General features: G+C 39.2%; 1 protein-coding gene across 4 annotated transcripts in view; it reads left to right on the top strand.

Annotated features, from left to right (window-relative positions):
- Positions 1-18250, top strand: part of LRGUK (leucine rich repeats and guanylate kinase domain containing) — a 44691-nt gene extending 26441 nt beyond the window's left edge. Inside the window, exons 14-21 of one of the 4 annotated variants that reach the window (XM_085511634.1) lie at positions 621-822; positions 1786-1890; positions 5207-5364; positions 8092-8180; positions 12093-12227; positions 14437-14466; positions 16703-16872; positions 18043-18250. In XM_085511634.1, the coding sequence (XP_085367760.1) occupies positions 621-822; positions 1786-1890; positions 5207-5364; positions 8092-8180; positions 12093-12227; positions 14437-14466; positions 16703-16872; positions 18043-18215 (1062 nt within the window). In that variant the 3' untranslated portion in view covers positions 18216-18250. Of the gene's footprint in view, positions 1-620; positions 823-1785; positions 1891-5206; positions 5365-8091; positions 8181-12092; positions 12228-14436; positions 14467-16702; positions 16873-17238; positions 17936-18042 lie in introns of those variants that run through there. The other 3 variants (XM_032448801.2, XM_015860235.3, XM_015860300.3) reach the window with 3 other exon arrangements.
- The last annotated feature ends 153 nt before the right edge of the window (positions 18251-18403 follow it).

Here is an 18403-nt window from a genome sequence, read left to right as displayed (position 1 = left end):
TATGGTTTTACTACACTAAGAGAAAACAAATCAGATAGATACCTCACCTGGTCAACAAAAGAAATTGCTGTCACAGCTGAGCCAAGTAAAACAAAGCTAAGGGTAAGTCAAGAGATGTCCAGAGGGAGCAGGACAAGCCTGAGGACAAACCCTGAAAACTCAGTGTTACAAGCAGTGGCAATACCATATTACAGGGCTCTGTGGTTACAATATTCTGGTTTTTGTATGTAGAAAGAGAGAGAGAAAAGATTATTCAACATATGAGTTGGTGCAAATGAGAGCTGTTGAAAATTCAGGGTTAGCACCTAACTCAGAAGTATGATGAAGTACAATGCTTTAAATCACTGTAAGAATTTGACTGAAAGGCTTCATTTAAAAGGGTGTTTAGAATAAAGTAGTGCTATTCTTATAACACTTCTCACATGTAGACATTTGGCACTTTGCCTTGAACTTACCCATTTTGTTGAGCTGGATTCCAATCTTGAGACCTTGGATTCAAGTTACCTGTAGTGCTTTCACAGTGCTTTGTGATAAATAGAGTTGTCCTCAGCGCAGGTATAAACTCAATGGACACTCAGTTTCAGGAACAACACATTGTGCTTTTCTGTTTCATTCTAAAGGGTGTGCGTAGCTTGAAAAATACCTACTTTAAACCCAGATACATCCTGGTGGTACCAATAAACAAAGTAAAATACGAGGGACATCTGCGGAGGAAAGGATTATTCAGCAGGCCAGAGATAGAAGAAGCAGTATCCAGAGTGGACATGTATATCAATTTAAGTGAGAATATTCCAGGATACTTCGATGCTGTAATCAGCACAGGTGAGTTAATCTCTTTTATGCTATAAACCTGACTTTTCATGTTACAGAAGTAAATGGACTGTTACAACAACAGGTGGATCCCATCATTGATTTGCCGTGTTCATTTTCATCCCAGGAATCCAAGTACCCTGGAGATTTGTCAGGAGTGAATTATTCTGTGTCCAAATTGTCACAAGCCCATCTAGAAAGGAAACCAAATAATTGAAGTCAGCAATACTAAGGGTTGTCTTCTGTAAGAATGTCAAATAGATGTTCAGTGATCTATGTTAATTGTCTGTTAGTTTCTGAGTAGAGGTCAGAGGTGCTTTTGACCTAACAGATCTAATTATCTCTAGACCAGATAGACTTTTTCAAGTGTTGAACTGATGGCTGATATGTATCTTACTGTAAAGGAGAGGCTGCTGCAATGATTTTCCTTGTCGGACTCTTCTAATTAGTAACTTGTTCAAGTCTTCCAGCCTGAGACAGGCAATGTGTGAGTGGTCAATATTTCATTAAAACCAATGTTTGCTTCTTGATATTAAGGGGTTGAGGGCAGCAGAAGGTGGAGAGGAACCCTTCTCTAATTCATTCTGTGTGTGCCCTTTTGTTGAGGTCACTTTTCAGTTCATCTCAGTGATGGTGAAATATTTATATCGTAGTGGTAACAAAAACATTATCTGTAGTCACTGTCAAGGGTTTATGGAGCTTACAGTTAAAATAAAGCATTAAAAAAAAACAAAACAAAACAAAACAAAAAAAAAACCCTAAAACACAGTAAAACAAACTTTAGAATAGAGTGTAGAAACTTAGAGCTGAATTCCAGGTTATTTGCTTGAGCGTGATGCTTATGAAGATGTAGATTTTTCTCTCAGAGATGAGCTGGATGAGTTAAGAACATATTTGTGTCTCAGGCTTCTGTGATTTGTGACTTTATAGTGATGGAAGCTTGTTTTTTCACCAAATGCTTATCCTTTCCTGCAGATGAATTGGACGAGGCATTTGCAGAGCTGAGTTTCCTGATAAAGGTATACCTGGGTCTGGAGCCACCTGCAGCTTCTGATAGCAGTCAAAGCAAAGCAGGAACAGGTACTGTGTCTGGGCACATGCTACTACTCCCTTTTATCAGTAGAGTGTTCCTGCTTATTTGTTATGAGAATTAAAATCTATGAATGATGCAACCTGTGAGACCGCTCGTCTCTGAAAGCTCTGTGTGTTTCTCTGTAATGGGTCTCCTGGGCTGTTTCCTCCCTAGGATGTAAATCTTTAATGGAGATCTTTCCAGGTACTTTACACTGCTCTGTGCCCAGAGGCAATAATATGCAGAAAGTAAGTTACCAGACTCTTCCGAGGATGTTTCTGGGCTGAGGATCTTCCATTCATTCCAGATCAATCATAAGCTGGATATGCGTCCCTGGCTGAGAGCTTTGTGCCTATCAAACAAGAAAAGGGCATGGCACTGAGAGCTTACCTTTCTCTCTCCCTCAGGATAGCCAGAAGCACGAAGAGATATATGAAAACCAGGATACTAAGATGAGTGAAGGCATCTTAAAAATTCACTCCAAGTGCATTTGGGGTTACCCACTGCAGCACAAACCCAGATGATTGGCACTGTGTTTAAAAGAACCCTTTAACTACTTGAATAACTGAAGATGAAGCCTCTTGATCACTTCAGGCTAAGCCAAGCACATGCTGCTGCAAAAAGCAGTTCTGCCCAACTTCGCTCTCCTGCCTGTACATTTCTAGTTCTCCCTTGCTCCCATTCCTCTGATAGTGCAGTCACATGTAATCCATCCAAAAACTAACCCAGAAAAGAACACGCCTGACTTTGAGACAGATCAATTCCTTGATCTACCTCATCATGTAGCTATAGGGTTAGCTCAAGGAGAGAAGGGTAGGGGAAAAGAGCCGCATGAGTGCTTCTGGAAGAAGAAAAGACTGCTCTCATCAGAGAGTCAGTCTCTCTCTGAAGAGAGCAGTCCTAAGATTAGCTTATGAGAACCCAGCTCTAGCTCATGTATTTATTCCAAACGGGACATGTTACCAGCTGTGATAAAAGCAGAATATCATCTCTAAAGTATGGGGGAAAAAGAAATAAGGAGATATCACAGCAGTGAGATGTTGCACAACACAGGTTAACAACAAGATCATTTATGTGAACTTTTACCTCTAAGAACCTCTGTGGTTTATGGCTCTCTTGGTTAGATCCACTGCAACAGGAGAGTAATTAGTTTGTGAAGTTGCATTGAGCCAATATTCATGACCTTCTGTGTGGCTCAGAAGGCTGCAAATAAAAGTAGATGAAGGAGGGCAAAAACGTTTGAAAATGTTAATGAAGGATAGTGCAGAATTCATCAGTTCATCATTTCAAGTAATTTTGTATCCTGAAAGAATTAATAAATACTAATTTCCCAGGGGGGAATGAAAAGCTCCTCTGCATATTGTGGCATCCCAGTGCTACAGCAGTGAGCACGTTTTCTGAAGAATCTTATTTAATCTTAATCTATATCGATTTTATTTTCATTTCTAGAGCTTGCATATTTGTTTGAAGTCAGAGGGAGGAATTTCTTGCCTTACTGCCTATAGTCTTGGTGCTTATTTGTCTTAAAACCACTGGAGATCTTTTGTCCTGAGAGGCAATAAAATCTACCAAGTTCCAACTAGATTATCAGGGGGTAAAAAAGGAATAGGTGTAAAGACAATAGATTTGTATGTAATCATGGTATTTTTGAAGATGTATGTGCACATACCTGATGTTTCTTTAAAGGTCTCTGCATTCCTCAGAGATTCTGAGTTCTTTCTGCGAGTGGCTTGTCACTAGTTACAGAAACTTCATTAACAGTGCTACATTTTGGTAATTCTGCTGTCCATAAAGCAACTTTTAAATTTACTATGCGCCATTAAATTCATTTAGAGCTTCATTTATAGGTGTTCCAATGAATTTAACTATCCTGTTTCTAGCGATCATCCCTTCTCCTGGACTGCGTGAAATAATTTATTTTTAAAAACTTGCCTCAAGGTTGTCTTTAAATGGACATTTTTAGTGAGATAGAAGCAGGGGGAAGATTGGTTGTGTGAGATTATGATAGGTTGTTAATTCTCTTTTTAATGAACTGCTGCGCAAGATCCTTTGCTCATATGCAAAGTGAAAATACTGGGAGAAAATAGATAAGTTCTTCTTTTTAGAAACTTTTTATAGGAGAAATTTAGTACAGTGCAGAGCTGATAATGCTTTGTACTTGCATTAGCAGCTTTCATCCGCAGAACTTGGTACTATACAACTATTAATTATTTCTCACAGCAGTCCTGCAGAGTATGTGTTACTATTTGTATTTTACAAGTGAGTGAAGGAACATTTATGTGAAAGACTGATTATTTGTGATGCTGGGCACCAGCAAGCCCACAGAACTTTTTGCAGTGTGAAGCTCTGTGCTTCTGAAGGTTAGATTCTACCACTTACTCAGTGTCAAAATGAGTGATTTACTGTGAGTGAAACAGAGCCTACCAATCTCACGTCTTGTCTCCTCTGTTCTTAACACCAGATCTCCTGGCAGCTACAAACCAGCAGCATCTATTTAATGGCTGGGCTGAAAGTCACCTGATGAGTGTTGAAACTTTTCTTTTTTAATAAGTGCATATAGTAGGAAAAGTAACTATATATAATATATGAACGTGCAGATGGACTGGATATCTCTTTGTCTCTCATCTACCCCGATTGTGTGTGATAATATGTGAAATGACACACAATACAGTATGAGTAAATGAATTTACACAAGGAAATGATTGAATTTCTGCAAAAAAAAGTGTCATGTACCAGTAAAAGATATTTTCCTGTGATTTAATTTAATATTTATATATCATTTTATAGGCAGAATAAATCATAGAATTGTTTGAGTTGGAAGGAACCCTTAAAGACAATCTCGTCCAACTCCCCTGCAATGAACAGGGACACCTACAGCTGGATCATGTTGCTCAGAGCCCTGTTCAGCCTGACCTTGAATATCATAGAATCATAGAATCACCAAGGTTGGAAAAGACCTAAAAGATCATTCAGTCCAACCATTCACCTATTACTAATAGCTCCCACTAAACCATGTCCCTCAGCACAACAGCCAGTCTTTCCTTGAACACCCCCGGGGTCAGTGACTCCACCACCTAATATCTCCAGGAATGGGGCATCTACCTTCCATCCATCTATCCATCTCAGTTTATAGATTTTTCAAATTTGAAAAAAATATATAAAAATGAAGGAGTTATCTGTATTTTCAGCTTCCTGGCTTACATTTTTGTTTGATTCCTTGCAGTACAGCAGCATTACAAATCTTTGGATTTCTTGGTTTTTTTAAACTTCAAACAAAGTGCTGTTCAGAATATTACTTTTTGAGAAGTGTCTTTTCCATATTAGGTTCAAGAATACGTTTCTTGCAAGAGCAAACATTGTCACCCAGCAGAGGAGTGAGTGGCACTACTAAATCTTCAACAATCAATGAGTTCTTGGACTCTTCTGCCAAAAATTATTCAGGAGACACTTTGGACAAACTTACTGTACAACTGAGCGCTGTGGTAAGTACAATTTGCTCTAATCTGAGGATTAAAGTACCTTATATGCAAAAAAACCCTATTTGTAGATCAAAATTTTCTTTCTCCAGAAAAGAATTAAGTTCTGTTCTTTGGTTATCTTTCCTTCCAACCATTTACAAGTAACCTAGAGTTCAAGTCAGATGAATAAGGCAAGGAAGGCAAACTAACCTGCTCAATTTAACACCAAAATAAAACGATTTATCATAATGTATTTCATCCAGTTGTGCCCTGATGTAAAGGGGCTGAATATCATCTCTCTCAGTTCCATTACACAGTATTGAATCTTACCCATTCAGAGCAGTTAGTTGCAGATATTAGGACAATGAAGATTACTTATGAATGCCATCCTGTGGCAGTGGAAAAACTCATTCAGCCAAGTGTCTCAGTGCGAGTGCAAGTAATGACTGCCAGAGATCAAATTTAAGCACATTTTTCACCTGCTTTTACTTTTTCAATCAACAGACTCAACAGTGTGCTTGGATTTCAAATAACCTCTTGCAACTTGGGTTTCATCTCTTTTTTTTTTCTTCTTCTCAGTAGTGTTTTCCCTAAAGGCATTCATTCTCCTTGCAGGCAGTGGGGGAGCTGGGACTACGAAGCAGATGTGCCTAATGCTCTTTTTATATGACAATGACAGGAGAAAGAGGAAAAGAAAAATGAAAGCTTTAAACTTTGTTCCATTCCAGGGTTATGATGTCATTATGATGAATGATGGCTTGGCAGGCACGACTTGCTGTACAATTTTGCCACTATCTCTGTATTTATAACTACCTCTGATGTTTAGAATTAGTGTTCTAGATGGAGCAAAGTAGAACACCTCCTTCTGGGCTTCCTAGGCTTAAAAAAAAGGCTCTCTTGAGTGTGAGGAAGGGTATGATGGCAAAATGGCTGACATAAATAAGGAATCTTGCATCTTCCGATGTTCTGAAATGAAATGCCTGTGTTCAAGCCTTGCAGAATTCAAAAGCTGTCACAAGTGTTGTTCGTTTTCATGTTTCTTTCATGTAAAGGTTTGTTAGTTTAAGGTGAGACAGGAAGCAGAATTTTTCTTACCTTGGTGGCTCTCTGACAGCTCTCCTGCCCCAGCAATTTTTGTCTCTCACTTTTTATTTCATCTTCTTTTTATATTATCTTGAAAGTTTACATTTTGTCAAGTCAGGGAGAAGTGGTTTATGATGAAGGAGGCTATCATTTAATGTGGGTTCTACTTACTTCATGGCTGCAAGGCTCACTTTCTTGTTAGTCTCCTTGTTCGGTGCTGGTAATAACTTTTAGTTATTTACTATGCTAAGTTTCCAATACATTTTTATGTGCAGAGGAAGCTTTATAGCATCAGCTGAAGTGTGAATGTAGTAAAACATTCAAGGTGAAACACAGGTGCCTCTTGGACTGTATTTAATGAGAAGAATATAAATATGTCTGTGGCCTTAAAGTAAAATTGTGTCTAAACTGTTACATTTGAGACTATGCATTTTTTTTTCACTCTAAGCACTGAAATAATTTGCTGTCACTACAGTAACTGCATTCCACTCCCATCACATAAAAAAATATGAAGAAATTATGGATGTGGGTTGTCCATGAGCAAATTAAGAAGCAGAGTCTGCTGTTCAGAGGAAGACAGCAGATCTGATTCCCTTCAGCCTTTTACCCCTTGTGAGCATGCCAACACCAATTTCATGTAGCTGCAATTAACTGCATAAGGGATGAACATAAAGGAGTCTATGCCTGTAATCCACACCAACAAAAACAGGAATGGAGCTGCATCTTTACCGAAAGAAAGCAAAACATAACTCAAGCTCAGTGAGCTTTTAAACAGACCCTTATTTATCATAAGTAGTGAAAGAAAGTGCACGAATTCACAGTAGTCATCCTGTGAGCCATTAGCAGATTAACTGTATTCTCTTTCATTCCTCATACCATCACAAAAAGCCTGTTACAGACATGTGATTTAGCTATTATATTGATAAGTATCAGTGGCTATCAGGTGATAACAAAGCAGGATGTAATAACTTTGCTCTGAGATTTACATTTCATTTTTTAAGCACGTTGTTGCTCGGTGTTGGTCTGACCTGAGAAATTACACTGAGCACAGCACATGTTAATTAACACCCCCTTGAAACTCAAGACCATATTTTTCAGTCTGCTAAGATCGTAATGGGTTCATTTTACCTTCTGCAAATTACAGTCGGTTAAATCCAACTCTGAATATTGGTTTATATGGAAAGAAAGACAGGTTTGCAGTATTGTTAGAGCAAAGAGAGAAAACTGGTGTATTTAAGTTGTAGCAGAAGCAGTTTTGTTCTGTATTCAGCCCCTTGTTGGTGAAGATAAACTTAAGACAAAAGCATAGCTAGAATTATCCCAGCTCTGTTATACTGAGAGGTAGGAATGCATCAAAAGTAGTTCTCTGCAGATACTCCTTCCTGCTATGTCCTGGCATGTTATATGAAGAAATAAATAGGACTTTACTGGAGATGAATATCTTCATTATTCAATGCCTGCAAGATTCCAGACCAAATTTTGCTTTGTGTAAATTAATGAATTATATTTAGCATCTTGTTACTTATAGTAGAACTCTATTTTCCCGGAATAAATGCATTCACTTTAAAAACTTAACAAAAGAGAGGAATATCACAACCAATTAAATTACCCTATATAATTTTAAGTTTTTTAAGTTCCTGTATGAAGTTGGTTGTATTTCTTTATCAGGAAGAAGCTTCTCTCCAAAGGCGTCATGCTGCAGCATGTCAGGCTCTGTCAGGAAAGGTACCCAGTGCATACGTCCAGCTGTTTCAAAGGTAATGTAGAACCACAGAATCATTTGACTCCTTTGAGGTCATCTAGTCCAACTGCCCTGCAATGAACAGAGACATCAGGTGCTCAGAGCCTACTCCAGCTCTACTCCTTGGATGTCACCAGGGACAGAGCATCCACCAACTCTCTGAGCAACCTGTTCCATGTGCCTCACCACCCTCACTGTAAAATAATTTTTCCTTTATATCTAGTCTAATCTCCCCTCTTTAAGCTTGAAATCATTTCCCATTGTTCTATCACAACAGACCCTGCTAAAGACTCTATCCCCTTCTTTCTCATAGCCCCCATTTAGATGCTGAAAGGTTGTTTCTGGCAGTGCACAGTCTCCAAGATGTTTTTAGTGCTTCTGGTGATTAGTACTGAACCTTGCTCAGCACAAAGTTCTTTGCAGCACACTTCTGTGCATACTTGTGTTTAAAGCAGAATTTCTAAAAGCTGGTTCCATTTTTCTGGCTCTTTTTCTTTAAAGAAAATGGATCGTATCTTTACTGTCTCTTCTGTCTTTTCTGCTCATAGTCACAGCCCTGAAAAATGGTGTTAAGTCTGTAAATCTTAATGTACTTTCTTTGGTTGGTCTTTTGTGGGATCTCTGCCTTTCCCTGGTAAATACCGATGCAAATCTTCCTATTTTGGATTCTTTTTTGCTTGCTTTTCCTACCTGTTGTGAAAAGGCTCATCACAGTGTTGACGTTTAAAAGCAGCATATGGGCCTCTGTATCAGCATCTATCAAAATGAACAGAACAGTGTTTCAGTTCTGTATGAATGCAGTCACTAATTACACATTCCAGCTTTCCAGTAACGAAGACTGAACAATGATTCTTTAAAAATAAATAAGGAAAGAAACAAACCATTGGATTAAACTATCTTTAGGAAAAAAAACAATGGCAGAAGCTAACAGCAGAGATGCATAATTATGATACATTTCCTAAATCTTAAAGTTTTTTAAGTAGCAGAAGGAAGTCTTTTCTTTCCTCTCATTTATTTAAACTATGTTGTACTGAGAAGAAAAATGGAAATCAGTGTTTTCTTATGCTGGATGTTTTGGTTTTGATTTAGTGTGGCAGTGTGAACTGTTCTCTTGCATGTGTTCCTCTTTGCTGCCTTTATTCCATAATAGTCATTCCAAGGAAGCTGGTTGAGGAGTTAAATATGAGGCTGTTTCAGCAGAGCTGTCAGGCAGGTGAGAGAAAATCCTGTCACTCCCAATCAGTATTTGCAATTACCAGGCCTCAAGGGATAGATGCACGCAGCGGAATTGGAGGCAAGAGTCGACAACGCACCATTCCATGCAAGAAGTTAAGTCAAGAAATGACATTAATATGAATGTTATAAAATGATTTAAATTCAGGGAGAGAAACTGATTCCTGGAACACAATTAAGGTTGTGGAGCCCTTTGATCATGTTCATGGCCCTCCTCTGGCCCCAGTCCAGAAGGTCTGAATTCCTCCTGTACTGAGGGACCCAGACCTGGACCCAGTACTCCAGATGTGGCAGAGTAGAGGGGGCCAATCACCTCCTCTCACTGCTGCCTCTCCTCTTTTGATGCAACTCACAATGCAGTTGGCCTTCCAGGCTTCAAGAATCCAGCTTTTTGACCATTAGGACTCCCAGTCCTTCTCAACAGGGCTGCTTGCAATTAATTCTTCCAATTTTTAGACATATCCAGGATTGCCTCAACCCAACACTTTGTGTGTGACCTAGTTAGACCTCATTGTGTTCTCATGGGACCCACTTTTCATGCTTCTCCAGGTCATTCTGGATTCCATCCCTTCTTTTCTGTCAACTGCACCACTCAACATGGTGTCATCAGAAACTTGCTGAGGGTACGCTCAATTCCATCATCAATGCCATTGATAAAGAACCTGAAGAGCGTTGTTCCCAAGATAGACCCCTGGAGGACACCGCTTGTCTCTGGCTCTACCTGAACATCAGACCATTGACCACATCCCTCTCATTGCAACCATTTAACCAATTGCTTATCCACCTGACAGTCCACTCTTCAAACCCATGTCTCTTCACATTTCTCTGCAATCCTGTGCTTAGTAATTTCAGCAATGTTACTTTAAGTTCTCTCTAATTTGTTAATTAACTCTCAAAATTGACCAGAGAACATCAAATGTCCTTAAAAGTGCGGGCAAATAAATATCAATAGCATGTCTGAGGGACATCATTTATTGTCTCCCCATGTGATACTAAAAGTGGACACCAATCCTTTCATGCAGTCAAATTGCATTAGGCATTCAGACTAAACATCTCATCTCACTATTATGTCTAGATCCATCTTGTCTTCAGTACTCATCAGATTTTTCTCTCTGATGGAAAAATACTCATTTTAAGCTATTTCCTTTGGAGGTTTTTCCTTCTCTTTTTACTTGACTATGTAAATAAGACAAAAGTTATGCTGTTTAAAATCTGGTTTTGAAAAACTCTTACTATTTTTGCTGGAATCTCATCAATTTTGTCCTACATTATTTTATTTTGTTTTTAGAATGATGCATCTTTTCTTTATTTCCATTGTCAGCAGCAGTGCATAAAACCCTACTTCAGCTAGGAGTGAATCTAAATACAGTGAGATATATCAAACTGGTGCCAAGAGTGATAGGTGCAAAACAGTTCTTAAGATACTAAATGTTTTGAATTTCCCATGTATCAGTAAATATTAAAAGATTCTTTAATGCTTAATCTCACCACTGCACATTTTAATCCAGACTTACATGTATCGCTCAGTTTTTCTAACTGTGCATTAGAAAACTTTAAAAGTGATGTCACAGAAGCACCCAACCTGATTTATTTATTGCGACCCTCAGGGTCATCTACATAAATTTGGGTTCTTAAATCTGAATTACTGAAAACCTAGCCTTTCTTATTTTTCTGCCTGTGGCTGTGTGTAATTAAAGTCATTTTGATGTCACATTGCCTGATACAGTGTAAGGGCAATGTTTCGTGGTTTGGTCTGAATAATTTCACTGTCTCTGTGTCTTAGGGTAATAAATAAGGAGTTGGGTTGAAGTCTCATTCAGATCAAACCTTCATCTAATGATTAACTTCTTGATTTTCCTGGAATGTTGCTGAAAGAACTGAAGTAAGCAAGAGCAGACATCACCAAGAGGAAAATTTATAACCTGTGAACTCACTTTTCTGAGTTGAAGGAGATTCCATACACTTTACAGTCTCAACAGAGCTCCCTGCCAGAACTGGAAGAGCAAAGGTGCATGGTCCACCTGTGGTTGAGACACTCCATTCAGGCTGCATTTGCTTGCCATGAGCATAAGATGTAGCATATATATCTTGCACATCCAGCTTCTGTCTTCAATATAATTTCACTTTTCAGTTTTGTTTTTATACCTGTGCTAGTGACAAAACTAGAACTAAACTACATGGGTATGAGCTACATGGGAGCTATTTAAATTATCCAACCCATTCTCATTTGATCTGAGGCATAGTAATACAATGAAAGTCTTTAAATACCTCTAACAGAAGTACAAAACTCAAGACCAAGTGTGAAGAAGATATTTGGCACCCAGGTAGGTAGTGGAAAAACATCCCTTTCACCTTTAAAAATGCCTGGTAGATTGGTTTAAATTTACTTTTCATCTGAGATGTAGCTTCTGAGAGTTGATCATAGGTTGTGAATACCAAGCTTTGCTCTAAGTAGTAGAGACCATTCAGCATTTCATTGAGAATGTCTTATTTCTGGCAATCTTCAGTGCTGCTTGTGCTTGGTTTTAGTTTTACAGCGTCCCTGACCAGGTGTCCCTCTTCATTGCAGTGTAGCTGGGCTAAATGACCTTTAAAGATCCCTTCCAACTCAAACAATCCTATGGTTCAAGCACTAGCTGTTCTGTCACAGTATATAGTGACATGCCCTCTATTTTCTTTTTGTGTTTTTTTCCAGGGACCTTGGAATCACTCCTGCATCAAGCAGCTCCCAGCAACCATTACTGGAGCCAACAACACATAATTCTCTGGTCTCAGATGCAAAGAGTGCCACCAAAGACCACAGCTTCCCCCTGATTAACACAGAAAGCAGGTGAGTTCCATTTCTGAGACTGCCTCTGAGTACAGTGGAGGTTAATGCTGCAGTACATAAGATGTAAAACTACTGTCCAAGCTAATGCAGTTGTCTCATATGTTTCAGCAAGAGCCTTATTATATGTACAGTGTACAAGTCTTGTCATTCACAGGGATGGTTTCATTTAGACACCATAATTCATAAAAAGAGAGAATTTCCAGAGCTTTCTATAAACAGAATATTTGAAGGGGAAATGATGCTGAATGAAACTTGGCCCAGGTATAGTAAAACAGAAATTCAGTGACAACTATATATTTTTTAGACAAATTGCCAGATATTGCTATCAGAATTATTTCCTATGCTCTTTCGAGGATTACCATAGTTAACACCTGAATACCATTTGGGAGGCTCTGGATAACAGCACAATCTTTAACTTCGTATCTCATCGATGATAACAGCAGACCCTGCCAGGATCCTCTGTAGTGCCTTTGCCTTTCCTTGTTGCTATGTGGCAAATCTCATCCAATGAGTGATGAGCATCCTCATTTCTATGACCCACAGCTAAACAGGTTCCAAGGTATGGAAAGGAGACAGCTCCTATCTCATGTAAAGCTTGTAGAGAGAGAAATACGTGTATATATATATATATATATATATATATATATACACATAGATATATATATACATAGTATATATAGTATATATATATATAGTATATATATGTATATATATGTATATATATACATAGATTTGAAAGGCTACATCTACATTGCCTTTCAGGCATCCTGCTACGAAGGGAGCTATATTTTGCTGACTAGTTTTGCAAGTCCACGTTGCCATCTTGCCAAGACGACTTGCTCTCATTGTCCTGCTCCATAAGAATGTCTGAGCTCTGTCTGCCAACTATTACAGCAAGTGACACTGCAGCTTTTCTATGCAGAATCCTTAATAAGCCTTTTTTTTCCCCCTCTTCTGGCCATCTGTTGTAATCTTATGCCCAGATGGCATACACAGAAGCAGCTGGATGCCACACAGCATGACCCAGTGCAGGATAACATGCCAGATCACCCATCCACACATGGAAATAGGTGTGCACTTGTGGCCATGCTCTGGGCCACCTTGAAATGAGCTCTCCTCACTCTTATGAACCTATGCAAAGCTCATCTGAAAGCTGCAACTGTGAGCTGATGTCTGTGCTGTAGAGCTGTTGGAAAGCTGGAATTATTGTTGAGTCCCATAGCTGATACCTTATTCTCACTCAATACAAATGAAGCTACCTTTCCCGATGTGTTAAAACACCCATACCGTGTATTTTCCAACTGTTACAAGTGAACAAATCGCTGCATTAAATAACTAAGCCAAAACACACACTAGACAGCTTTTCACATAAGTCAAAGCAACAAGCAATGCTAATCTCTTTGTAAGATTTCAACACATTCACTTCATTCTTGATCTACTGAAGCAGAATTCTTAGATAAACTTACTGTTGGAAAAAAAATCCGTGTTCCTTTTATATCCTAGGGAGGCTGCCAGTTCCATTTATGTGACACACTACCTGCCACTGTAATTACAAGTAGTTAATTAGCGTGCTGTAAAGAGGTTGAAACCGTAGGCCTCTGCAGATTCATTTGTCCTGAGTATTTGTAGCACGGTGGAGTGTGTTGAAGGGGAACAGAGTGAGCGTATGAGAGAAACTGAGTGCATAATAGGTTGCAGAGGGATTCTGCATCATCTGTCCTTACCAGTAAGTGGCAAGACCTATAACTCAAATGAGTGCGAAGCTACGATGAGTTGTAAAGGTCTCACCCTTCGCATATGGGAATAAATATGTCTTTCCACTCCACCACATTTTGGTGTTTTGACTTTAGCAGTGTTTTCATTTAGCACTGTTAATAACACGGTGGAAAAACAACTGTGAGGAGGGAAAATGCAAACTGCTAATCTGATTCATTTTCTGTGCATGCATCAAGGCCTACCATGGAACCGTATGGAGTCATGTTGTCACCTTCTTTTGCAAGGGAAATAAGGAAAGTTTGGAATAAATTTTCTAATAGGAATGGTTGATGGAAATGCTGTTGTGTAGATGCATTCGAAATACTGACAAAAATAATCCCCCACTTCTGAAGTAAAAAAAAATGTAGTGATTTTACTTGTCTAAATATTGAGGTGGTTTAACCTTTTCTTTTGCTTTTTCCCAATTTTATGCTTTTCACATTTGGAATGGAAGAAAGAGTAAAATTAAAAAAACCAACAAGGGGTAAGATCCCGAATGTTTTGACCTCCAGGCACAGGCAGTTAAAACAAATATTGTTTGCCAGGATGGGGTGCTGGGACTACAAATAGGACCATAGAGTCATTAAGGTTGGGAGAGACCTCTAAGATCATCCAGTTCAACCATCGACCCATCCCCACCATGCCCACTAACCATGTCCCTCAGTGCCATATCTCCATGTTTTCTGAACACCTCCAAAGACAGTGAGTTCCACACCTCCCTGGGCAGCCTGTTCCAATGCCTCAGTACTCTTTCTGAGAATAAATGTTTCCTAATTTCCAACTGAACCTCCCCTCACAATGCTTAAGGACATTACTTCTCATTCTAGAGCGCTACTCACCTATACCAGTAGAGGTGCTTGTAAGACTACCATATAAGCCAGTTATTAAAATAGTCTGGTTACAGCATAGCAAGGTGAGGAGAAAAGGAATGGAATACAGAGTAAAGTTAGGGGCTAGTGAGCTGGTGAGTGGAAACTTCTTAGCCTGTTACTGTACCTTCATCTTTATAAGTTTGAGAGTGGAAGCAGAACCTCACCTATAACTGAGCCATGCATTTAGCAAGGAGCCGTCTCAAAATACAATCAAATGAAGAATATCCGTCAATTGATATATTATGCCAACATTTGCAATGATGTATGTTAGGGATTGGCAGTCCATGGCAAGCGTAATTTAAACAGAATGTGTAGCAGTCCAGGGCTTTAGTCTTCTACTCATTACCGATATAATCTGTGTTTAGTGCAGCCAGACTCCATTTTTCTCATTATTCCTTGGAGTATTCAGGTTTTTTCCTTCATTTCCTTTCCATTTAAATGATGGGGAAATAGAGGTAGAGGTAAAAGCTTAAAGTTAGGGCACATATCTACTCCACATGTGGTGGTTTTCTGTGCTGGGGAAGGTCTAGACGTAGATTACTAGCAGATTTTAAGCTCTAATAATTTCTCCGCTTACTTTTTGATAGCTTTTTTCTTCTGAGTAGCATTCCAAGAAACCTTAAGCATTTCCCATGATGTTTTTGCCAGAGAAGCCATTTGCTAAACTCTGTGCAACTAAACAAGGAAATGAGCATTACAGTAAAGCCTCATGTCAAGGCTTATTAAAACTCACTGCTTGGCTAAGACTGGAATAATAGTGAGGCATTTTTTGAAGCACCCAACACTTGGTGTTTGGTGAGCAGCCTTGGATTCAATTGGACCTCAGAGGAAGATACAAACACTCAGTTCATTACAGAATATAATATTCCTTTACCTTGAAGGCAGTAGAAAAAAATCGCACAGACTTCTACACTACCTCTAGTTAGAAGATAATTACCTGTTTCCTATGGGAGTAACACACTTTTTAATCTCCTTATTCATGATGCCTTCTTCTCACTGCATGGTTTTATTAAAATACCACAGAAATTATCTCCCTATTCCTTGGAATGCTGTAATCACAGTATTCTCACAAGGTATAATGCACTTGCAAGAATTAGAGGATGAAATTCCTTCAGCCTGCACTATCAATAAGGTCAGAGTGGGTAATCTTAGAGCTTCCTCACAGATTCATTAAACCTATGAATCAGTTTGACCTTGTAGATCAGAACAGCAGACATTATCAAATGTCTTAGGTATTGCTCCAGAAATATGTTATGGTTTTACATTGAAGAGGTAGTTATTGATCTCTCTATAGCAATCAGGGCCTTTTACTTTCCTTCAAGTAAATTGATATTATATAGATGGAAATTGAAAGCCTTTATCAGAATAAGCTACAGTCTGGTCATTGCCATTGTCACATTTACTCATTACCCATCCAACCTGGCCTAAAGCACTACCACAGATGGGGCATCCACAGCTTCTCTAGTCAACCCATTCCAGTTCCTCGCCACCCTCTGAGTAAAAAATTTCCTTCTAACATCTGACCTAAATCTCACCTCTTTTAGTTTAAAACCATAACCCCTATCTCATCACTATCAGACTCCAAATAAGGAGCCATGAGTTTGGTACTCAAAAGCTCGCTGGCCATGGTCTTGGGCAACCTGTTTTGGTTGGCCACGCTTGAGCAGGGGAGTTGGACTAGATAGACCCAGAAGTCTTTTCCACTTTAATCTGTGATTCTCTCAAGCACCAGCTTTTATTTCTGACTTCTGGTTGAATTGCGTGATTGCAGTATCAGTAATAGCACCAGACTTGGTGTGTATGCTTTTTTATCGCTATTTTAAAGCATAAATCATTTTCTTCTCTCAGCTGCAGAGGATTTGGTCTTGCTAACAGACTACTTCTAAACTCAACTGGTGCACCTGGTGCAGAAGGTCTGCCCGTTCGGAGCCCTCTTCCCCCTGCTCATCTTCCTGAAGCTGCTGAAGCTCAGCATCAACATCCAAGGGGAGCTGAAAATGGAGTGGACAGATGGAAAGGTTTGAAGCTTATTCCAAAGTAACAGTCTTTCTTACGCTTACTATAATGATCAGGGACTCTTACAATTTGTTTTGGTTGGAAGGGACCTTTAAAAGGCTCTGAGCATCTGATGTTGCTGTAGATGTCCTTGTTCATTGCAGGGCAGTTGGACTAGATGGCCTTTAAAGCTCTCTTCCATCTCAAACAATTGTATGATTCCATATTAGCGTTATCTGGGTGATAGGGCAGCCTTTGTGCCTCTGTGGTAATGACACAAAAAGCAACGTTCTGATGTGACAACTCAGGATTTTCAGCTGGAGAAGCACTTTGTGGTAAATTCTGACTTATTATTTCTTTCTTCACTTATTTATTTATAATTTCTGCAGAGACTGAACTTCACAGTGACAACCTTGAGAGAAAATACAGCAAAACCAAGACCGGTTCTTCCCTTGTGCCTCAGCTCACCAACACTAAACTTGTCCTACCTCCAATCCCGTCTGGGCGGAAGGGCACCAACCCTTGATGGCCACTTCTACAACTCTTGCTCTCAGCCACACTGAAGCTTTCTGTCTAACAGGAGTTCTGAATTTGATAGGATTTCTCTTTGACAAAGCGAAGTCTATCAAAGATTATTTCTAAATCCGTTTCTGATTAACTCTCCAAAAAAAAAAAGTTATTTATTTATAACTTTATTAAAAAGTAATTTCTGTGTTTCCCAACACTAGAAATGATTTCCCCAGGCATTCTCAGCTGGGAAATGCTGTAGAATTTTTCCTCACCACCACGTGTCCATATCTTCTGTTAATTTATTTATTTCCTCCCCCTCTCATCTTATAGATTTAATTGAGGTGTGGAATCATAAGAGCTTCTGGTAACATTGCCCATGCTGTAGGATTAGTGAATTGTTGTAAAATGTGTTTTCTTAAGAGAGGAGACAAAATTATTTCATTTGCACACGTATTTATACAAACAACCTCAGAAACATTGTTAGGATCTTTGAGAACTGGCTGGAGCAGTAAGTGAAGGTTTCTTTTTCTGTACGTGGAACAGAGCTCTGACAAATAAACAAAACTCTTGAGCTGATGTATGTCCTGATTAATTCCATTGCCATACATTTATAGAACAGACAGTGCGGCCCTTTACCTGAGCAGCCTACCCAGAAGAAAACTATTTGCTTGTTTACATTACAGAGGTCCTCAATAGTCTTTGTGTGCATAGAAGAAGATACAACTCACTCTCCAAGTGCAGACTGCCACTACAGCATCACAATATCTTCAGCAGATCTCTGCATGGTTGTGTCGTCTCTATAAATACCTTCGCAGATGTTATCCTGGCTGTTACGGCCGGCTGCACGCTTGATTGACGTGGCTGCTGATCAGTGCATCAGTTTGTGCTGTTGTACAGGTGATAGTAGTATTGCTAATGTCATGGTTAATGAATATGTACAAGGTACCTTGTGTTTCGCACGCAGAAGAGCCAGGGGTGATCACACCTCATAGCTGAGCCTGGTAACAGAGCTGCTTAAATTAGGAATGCAGTGCAGATGGATCC

This window comes from Coturnix japonica, chromosome 1, assembly GCF_054131305.1.
Source record: "Coturnix japonica strain WE chromosome 1, WE-NBRP24, whole genome shotgun sequence".
NCBI lineage: Eukaryota > Metazoa > Chordata > Aves > Galliformes > Phasianidae > Coturnix > Coturnix japonica.
Note: the sequence above shows the minus strand (reverse complement) of the source record. Positions and strands in the feature narration are given on the sequence as shown.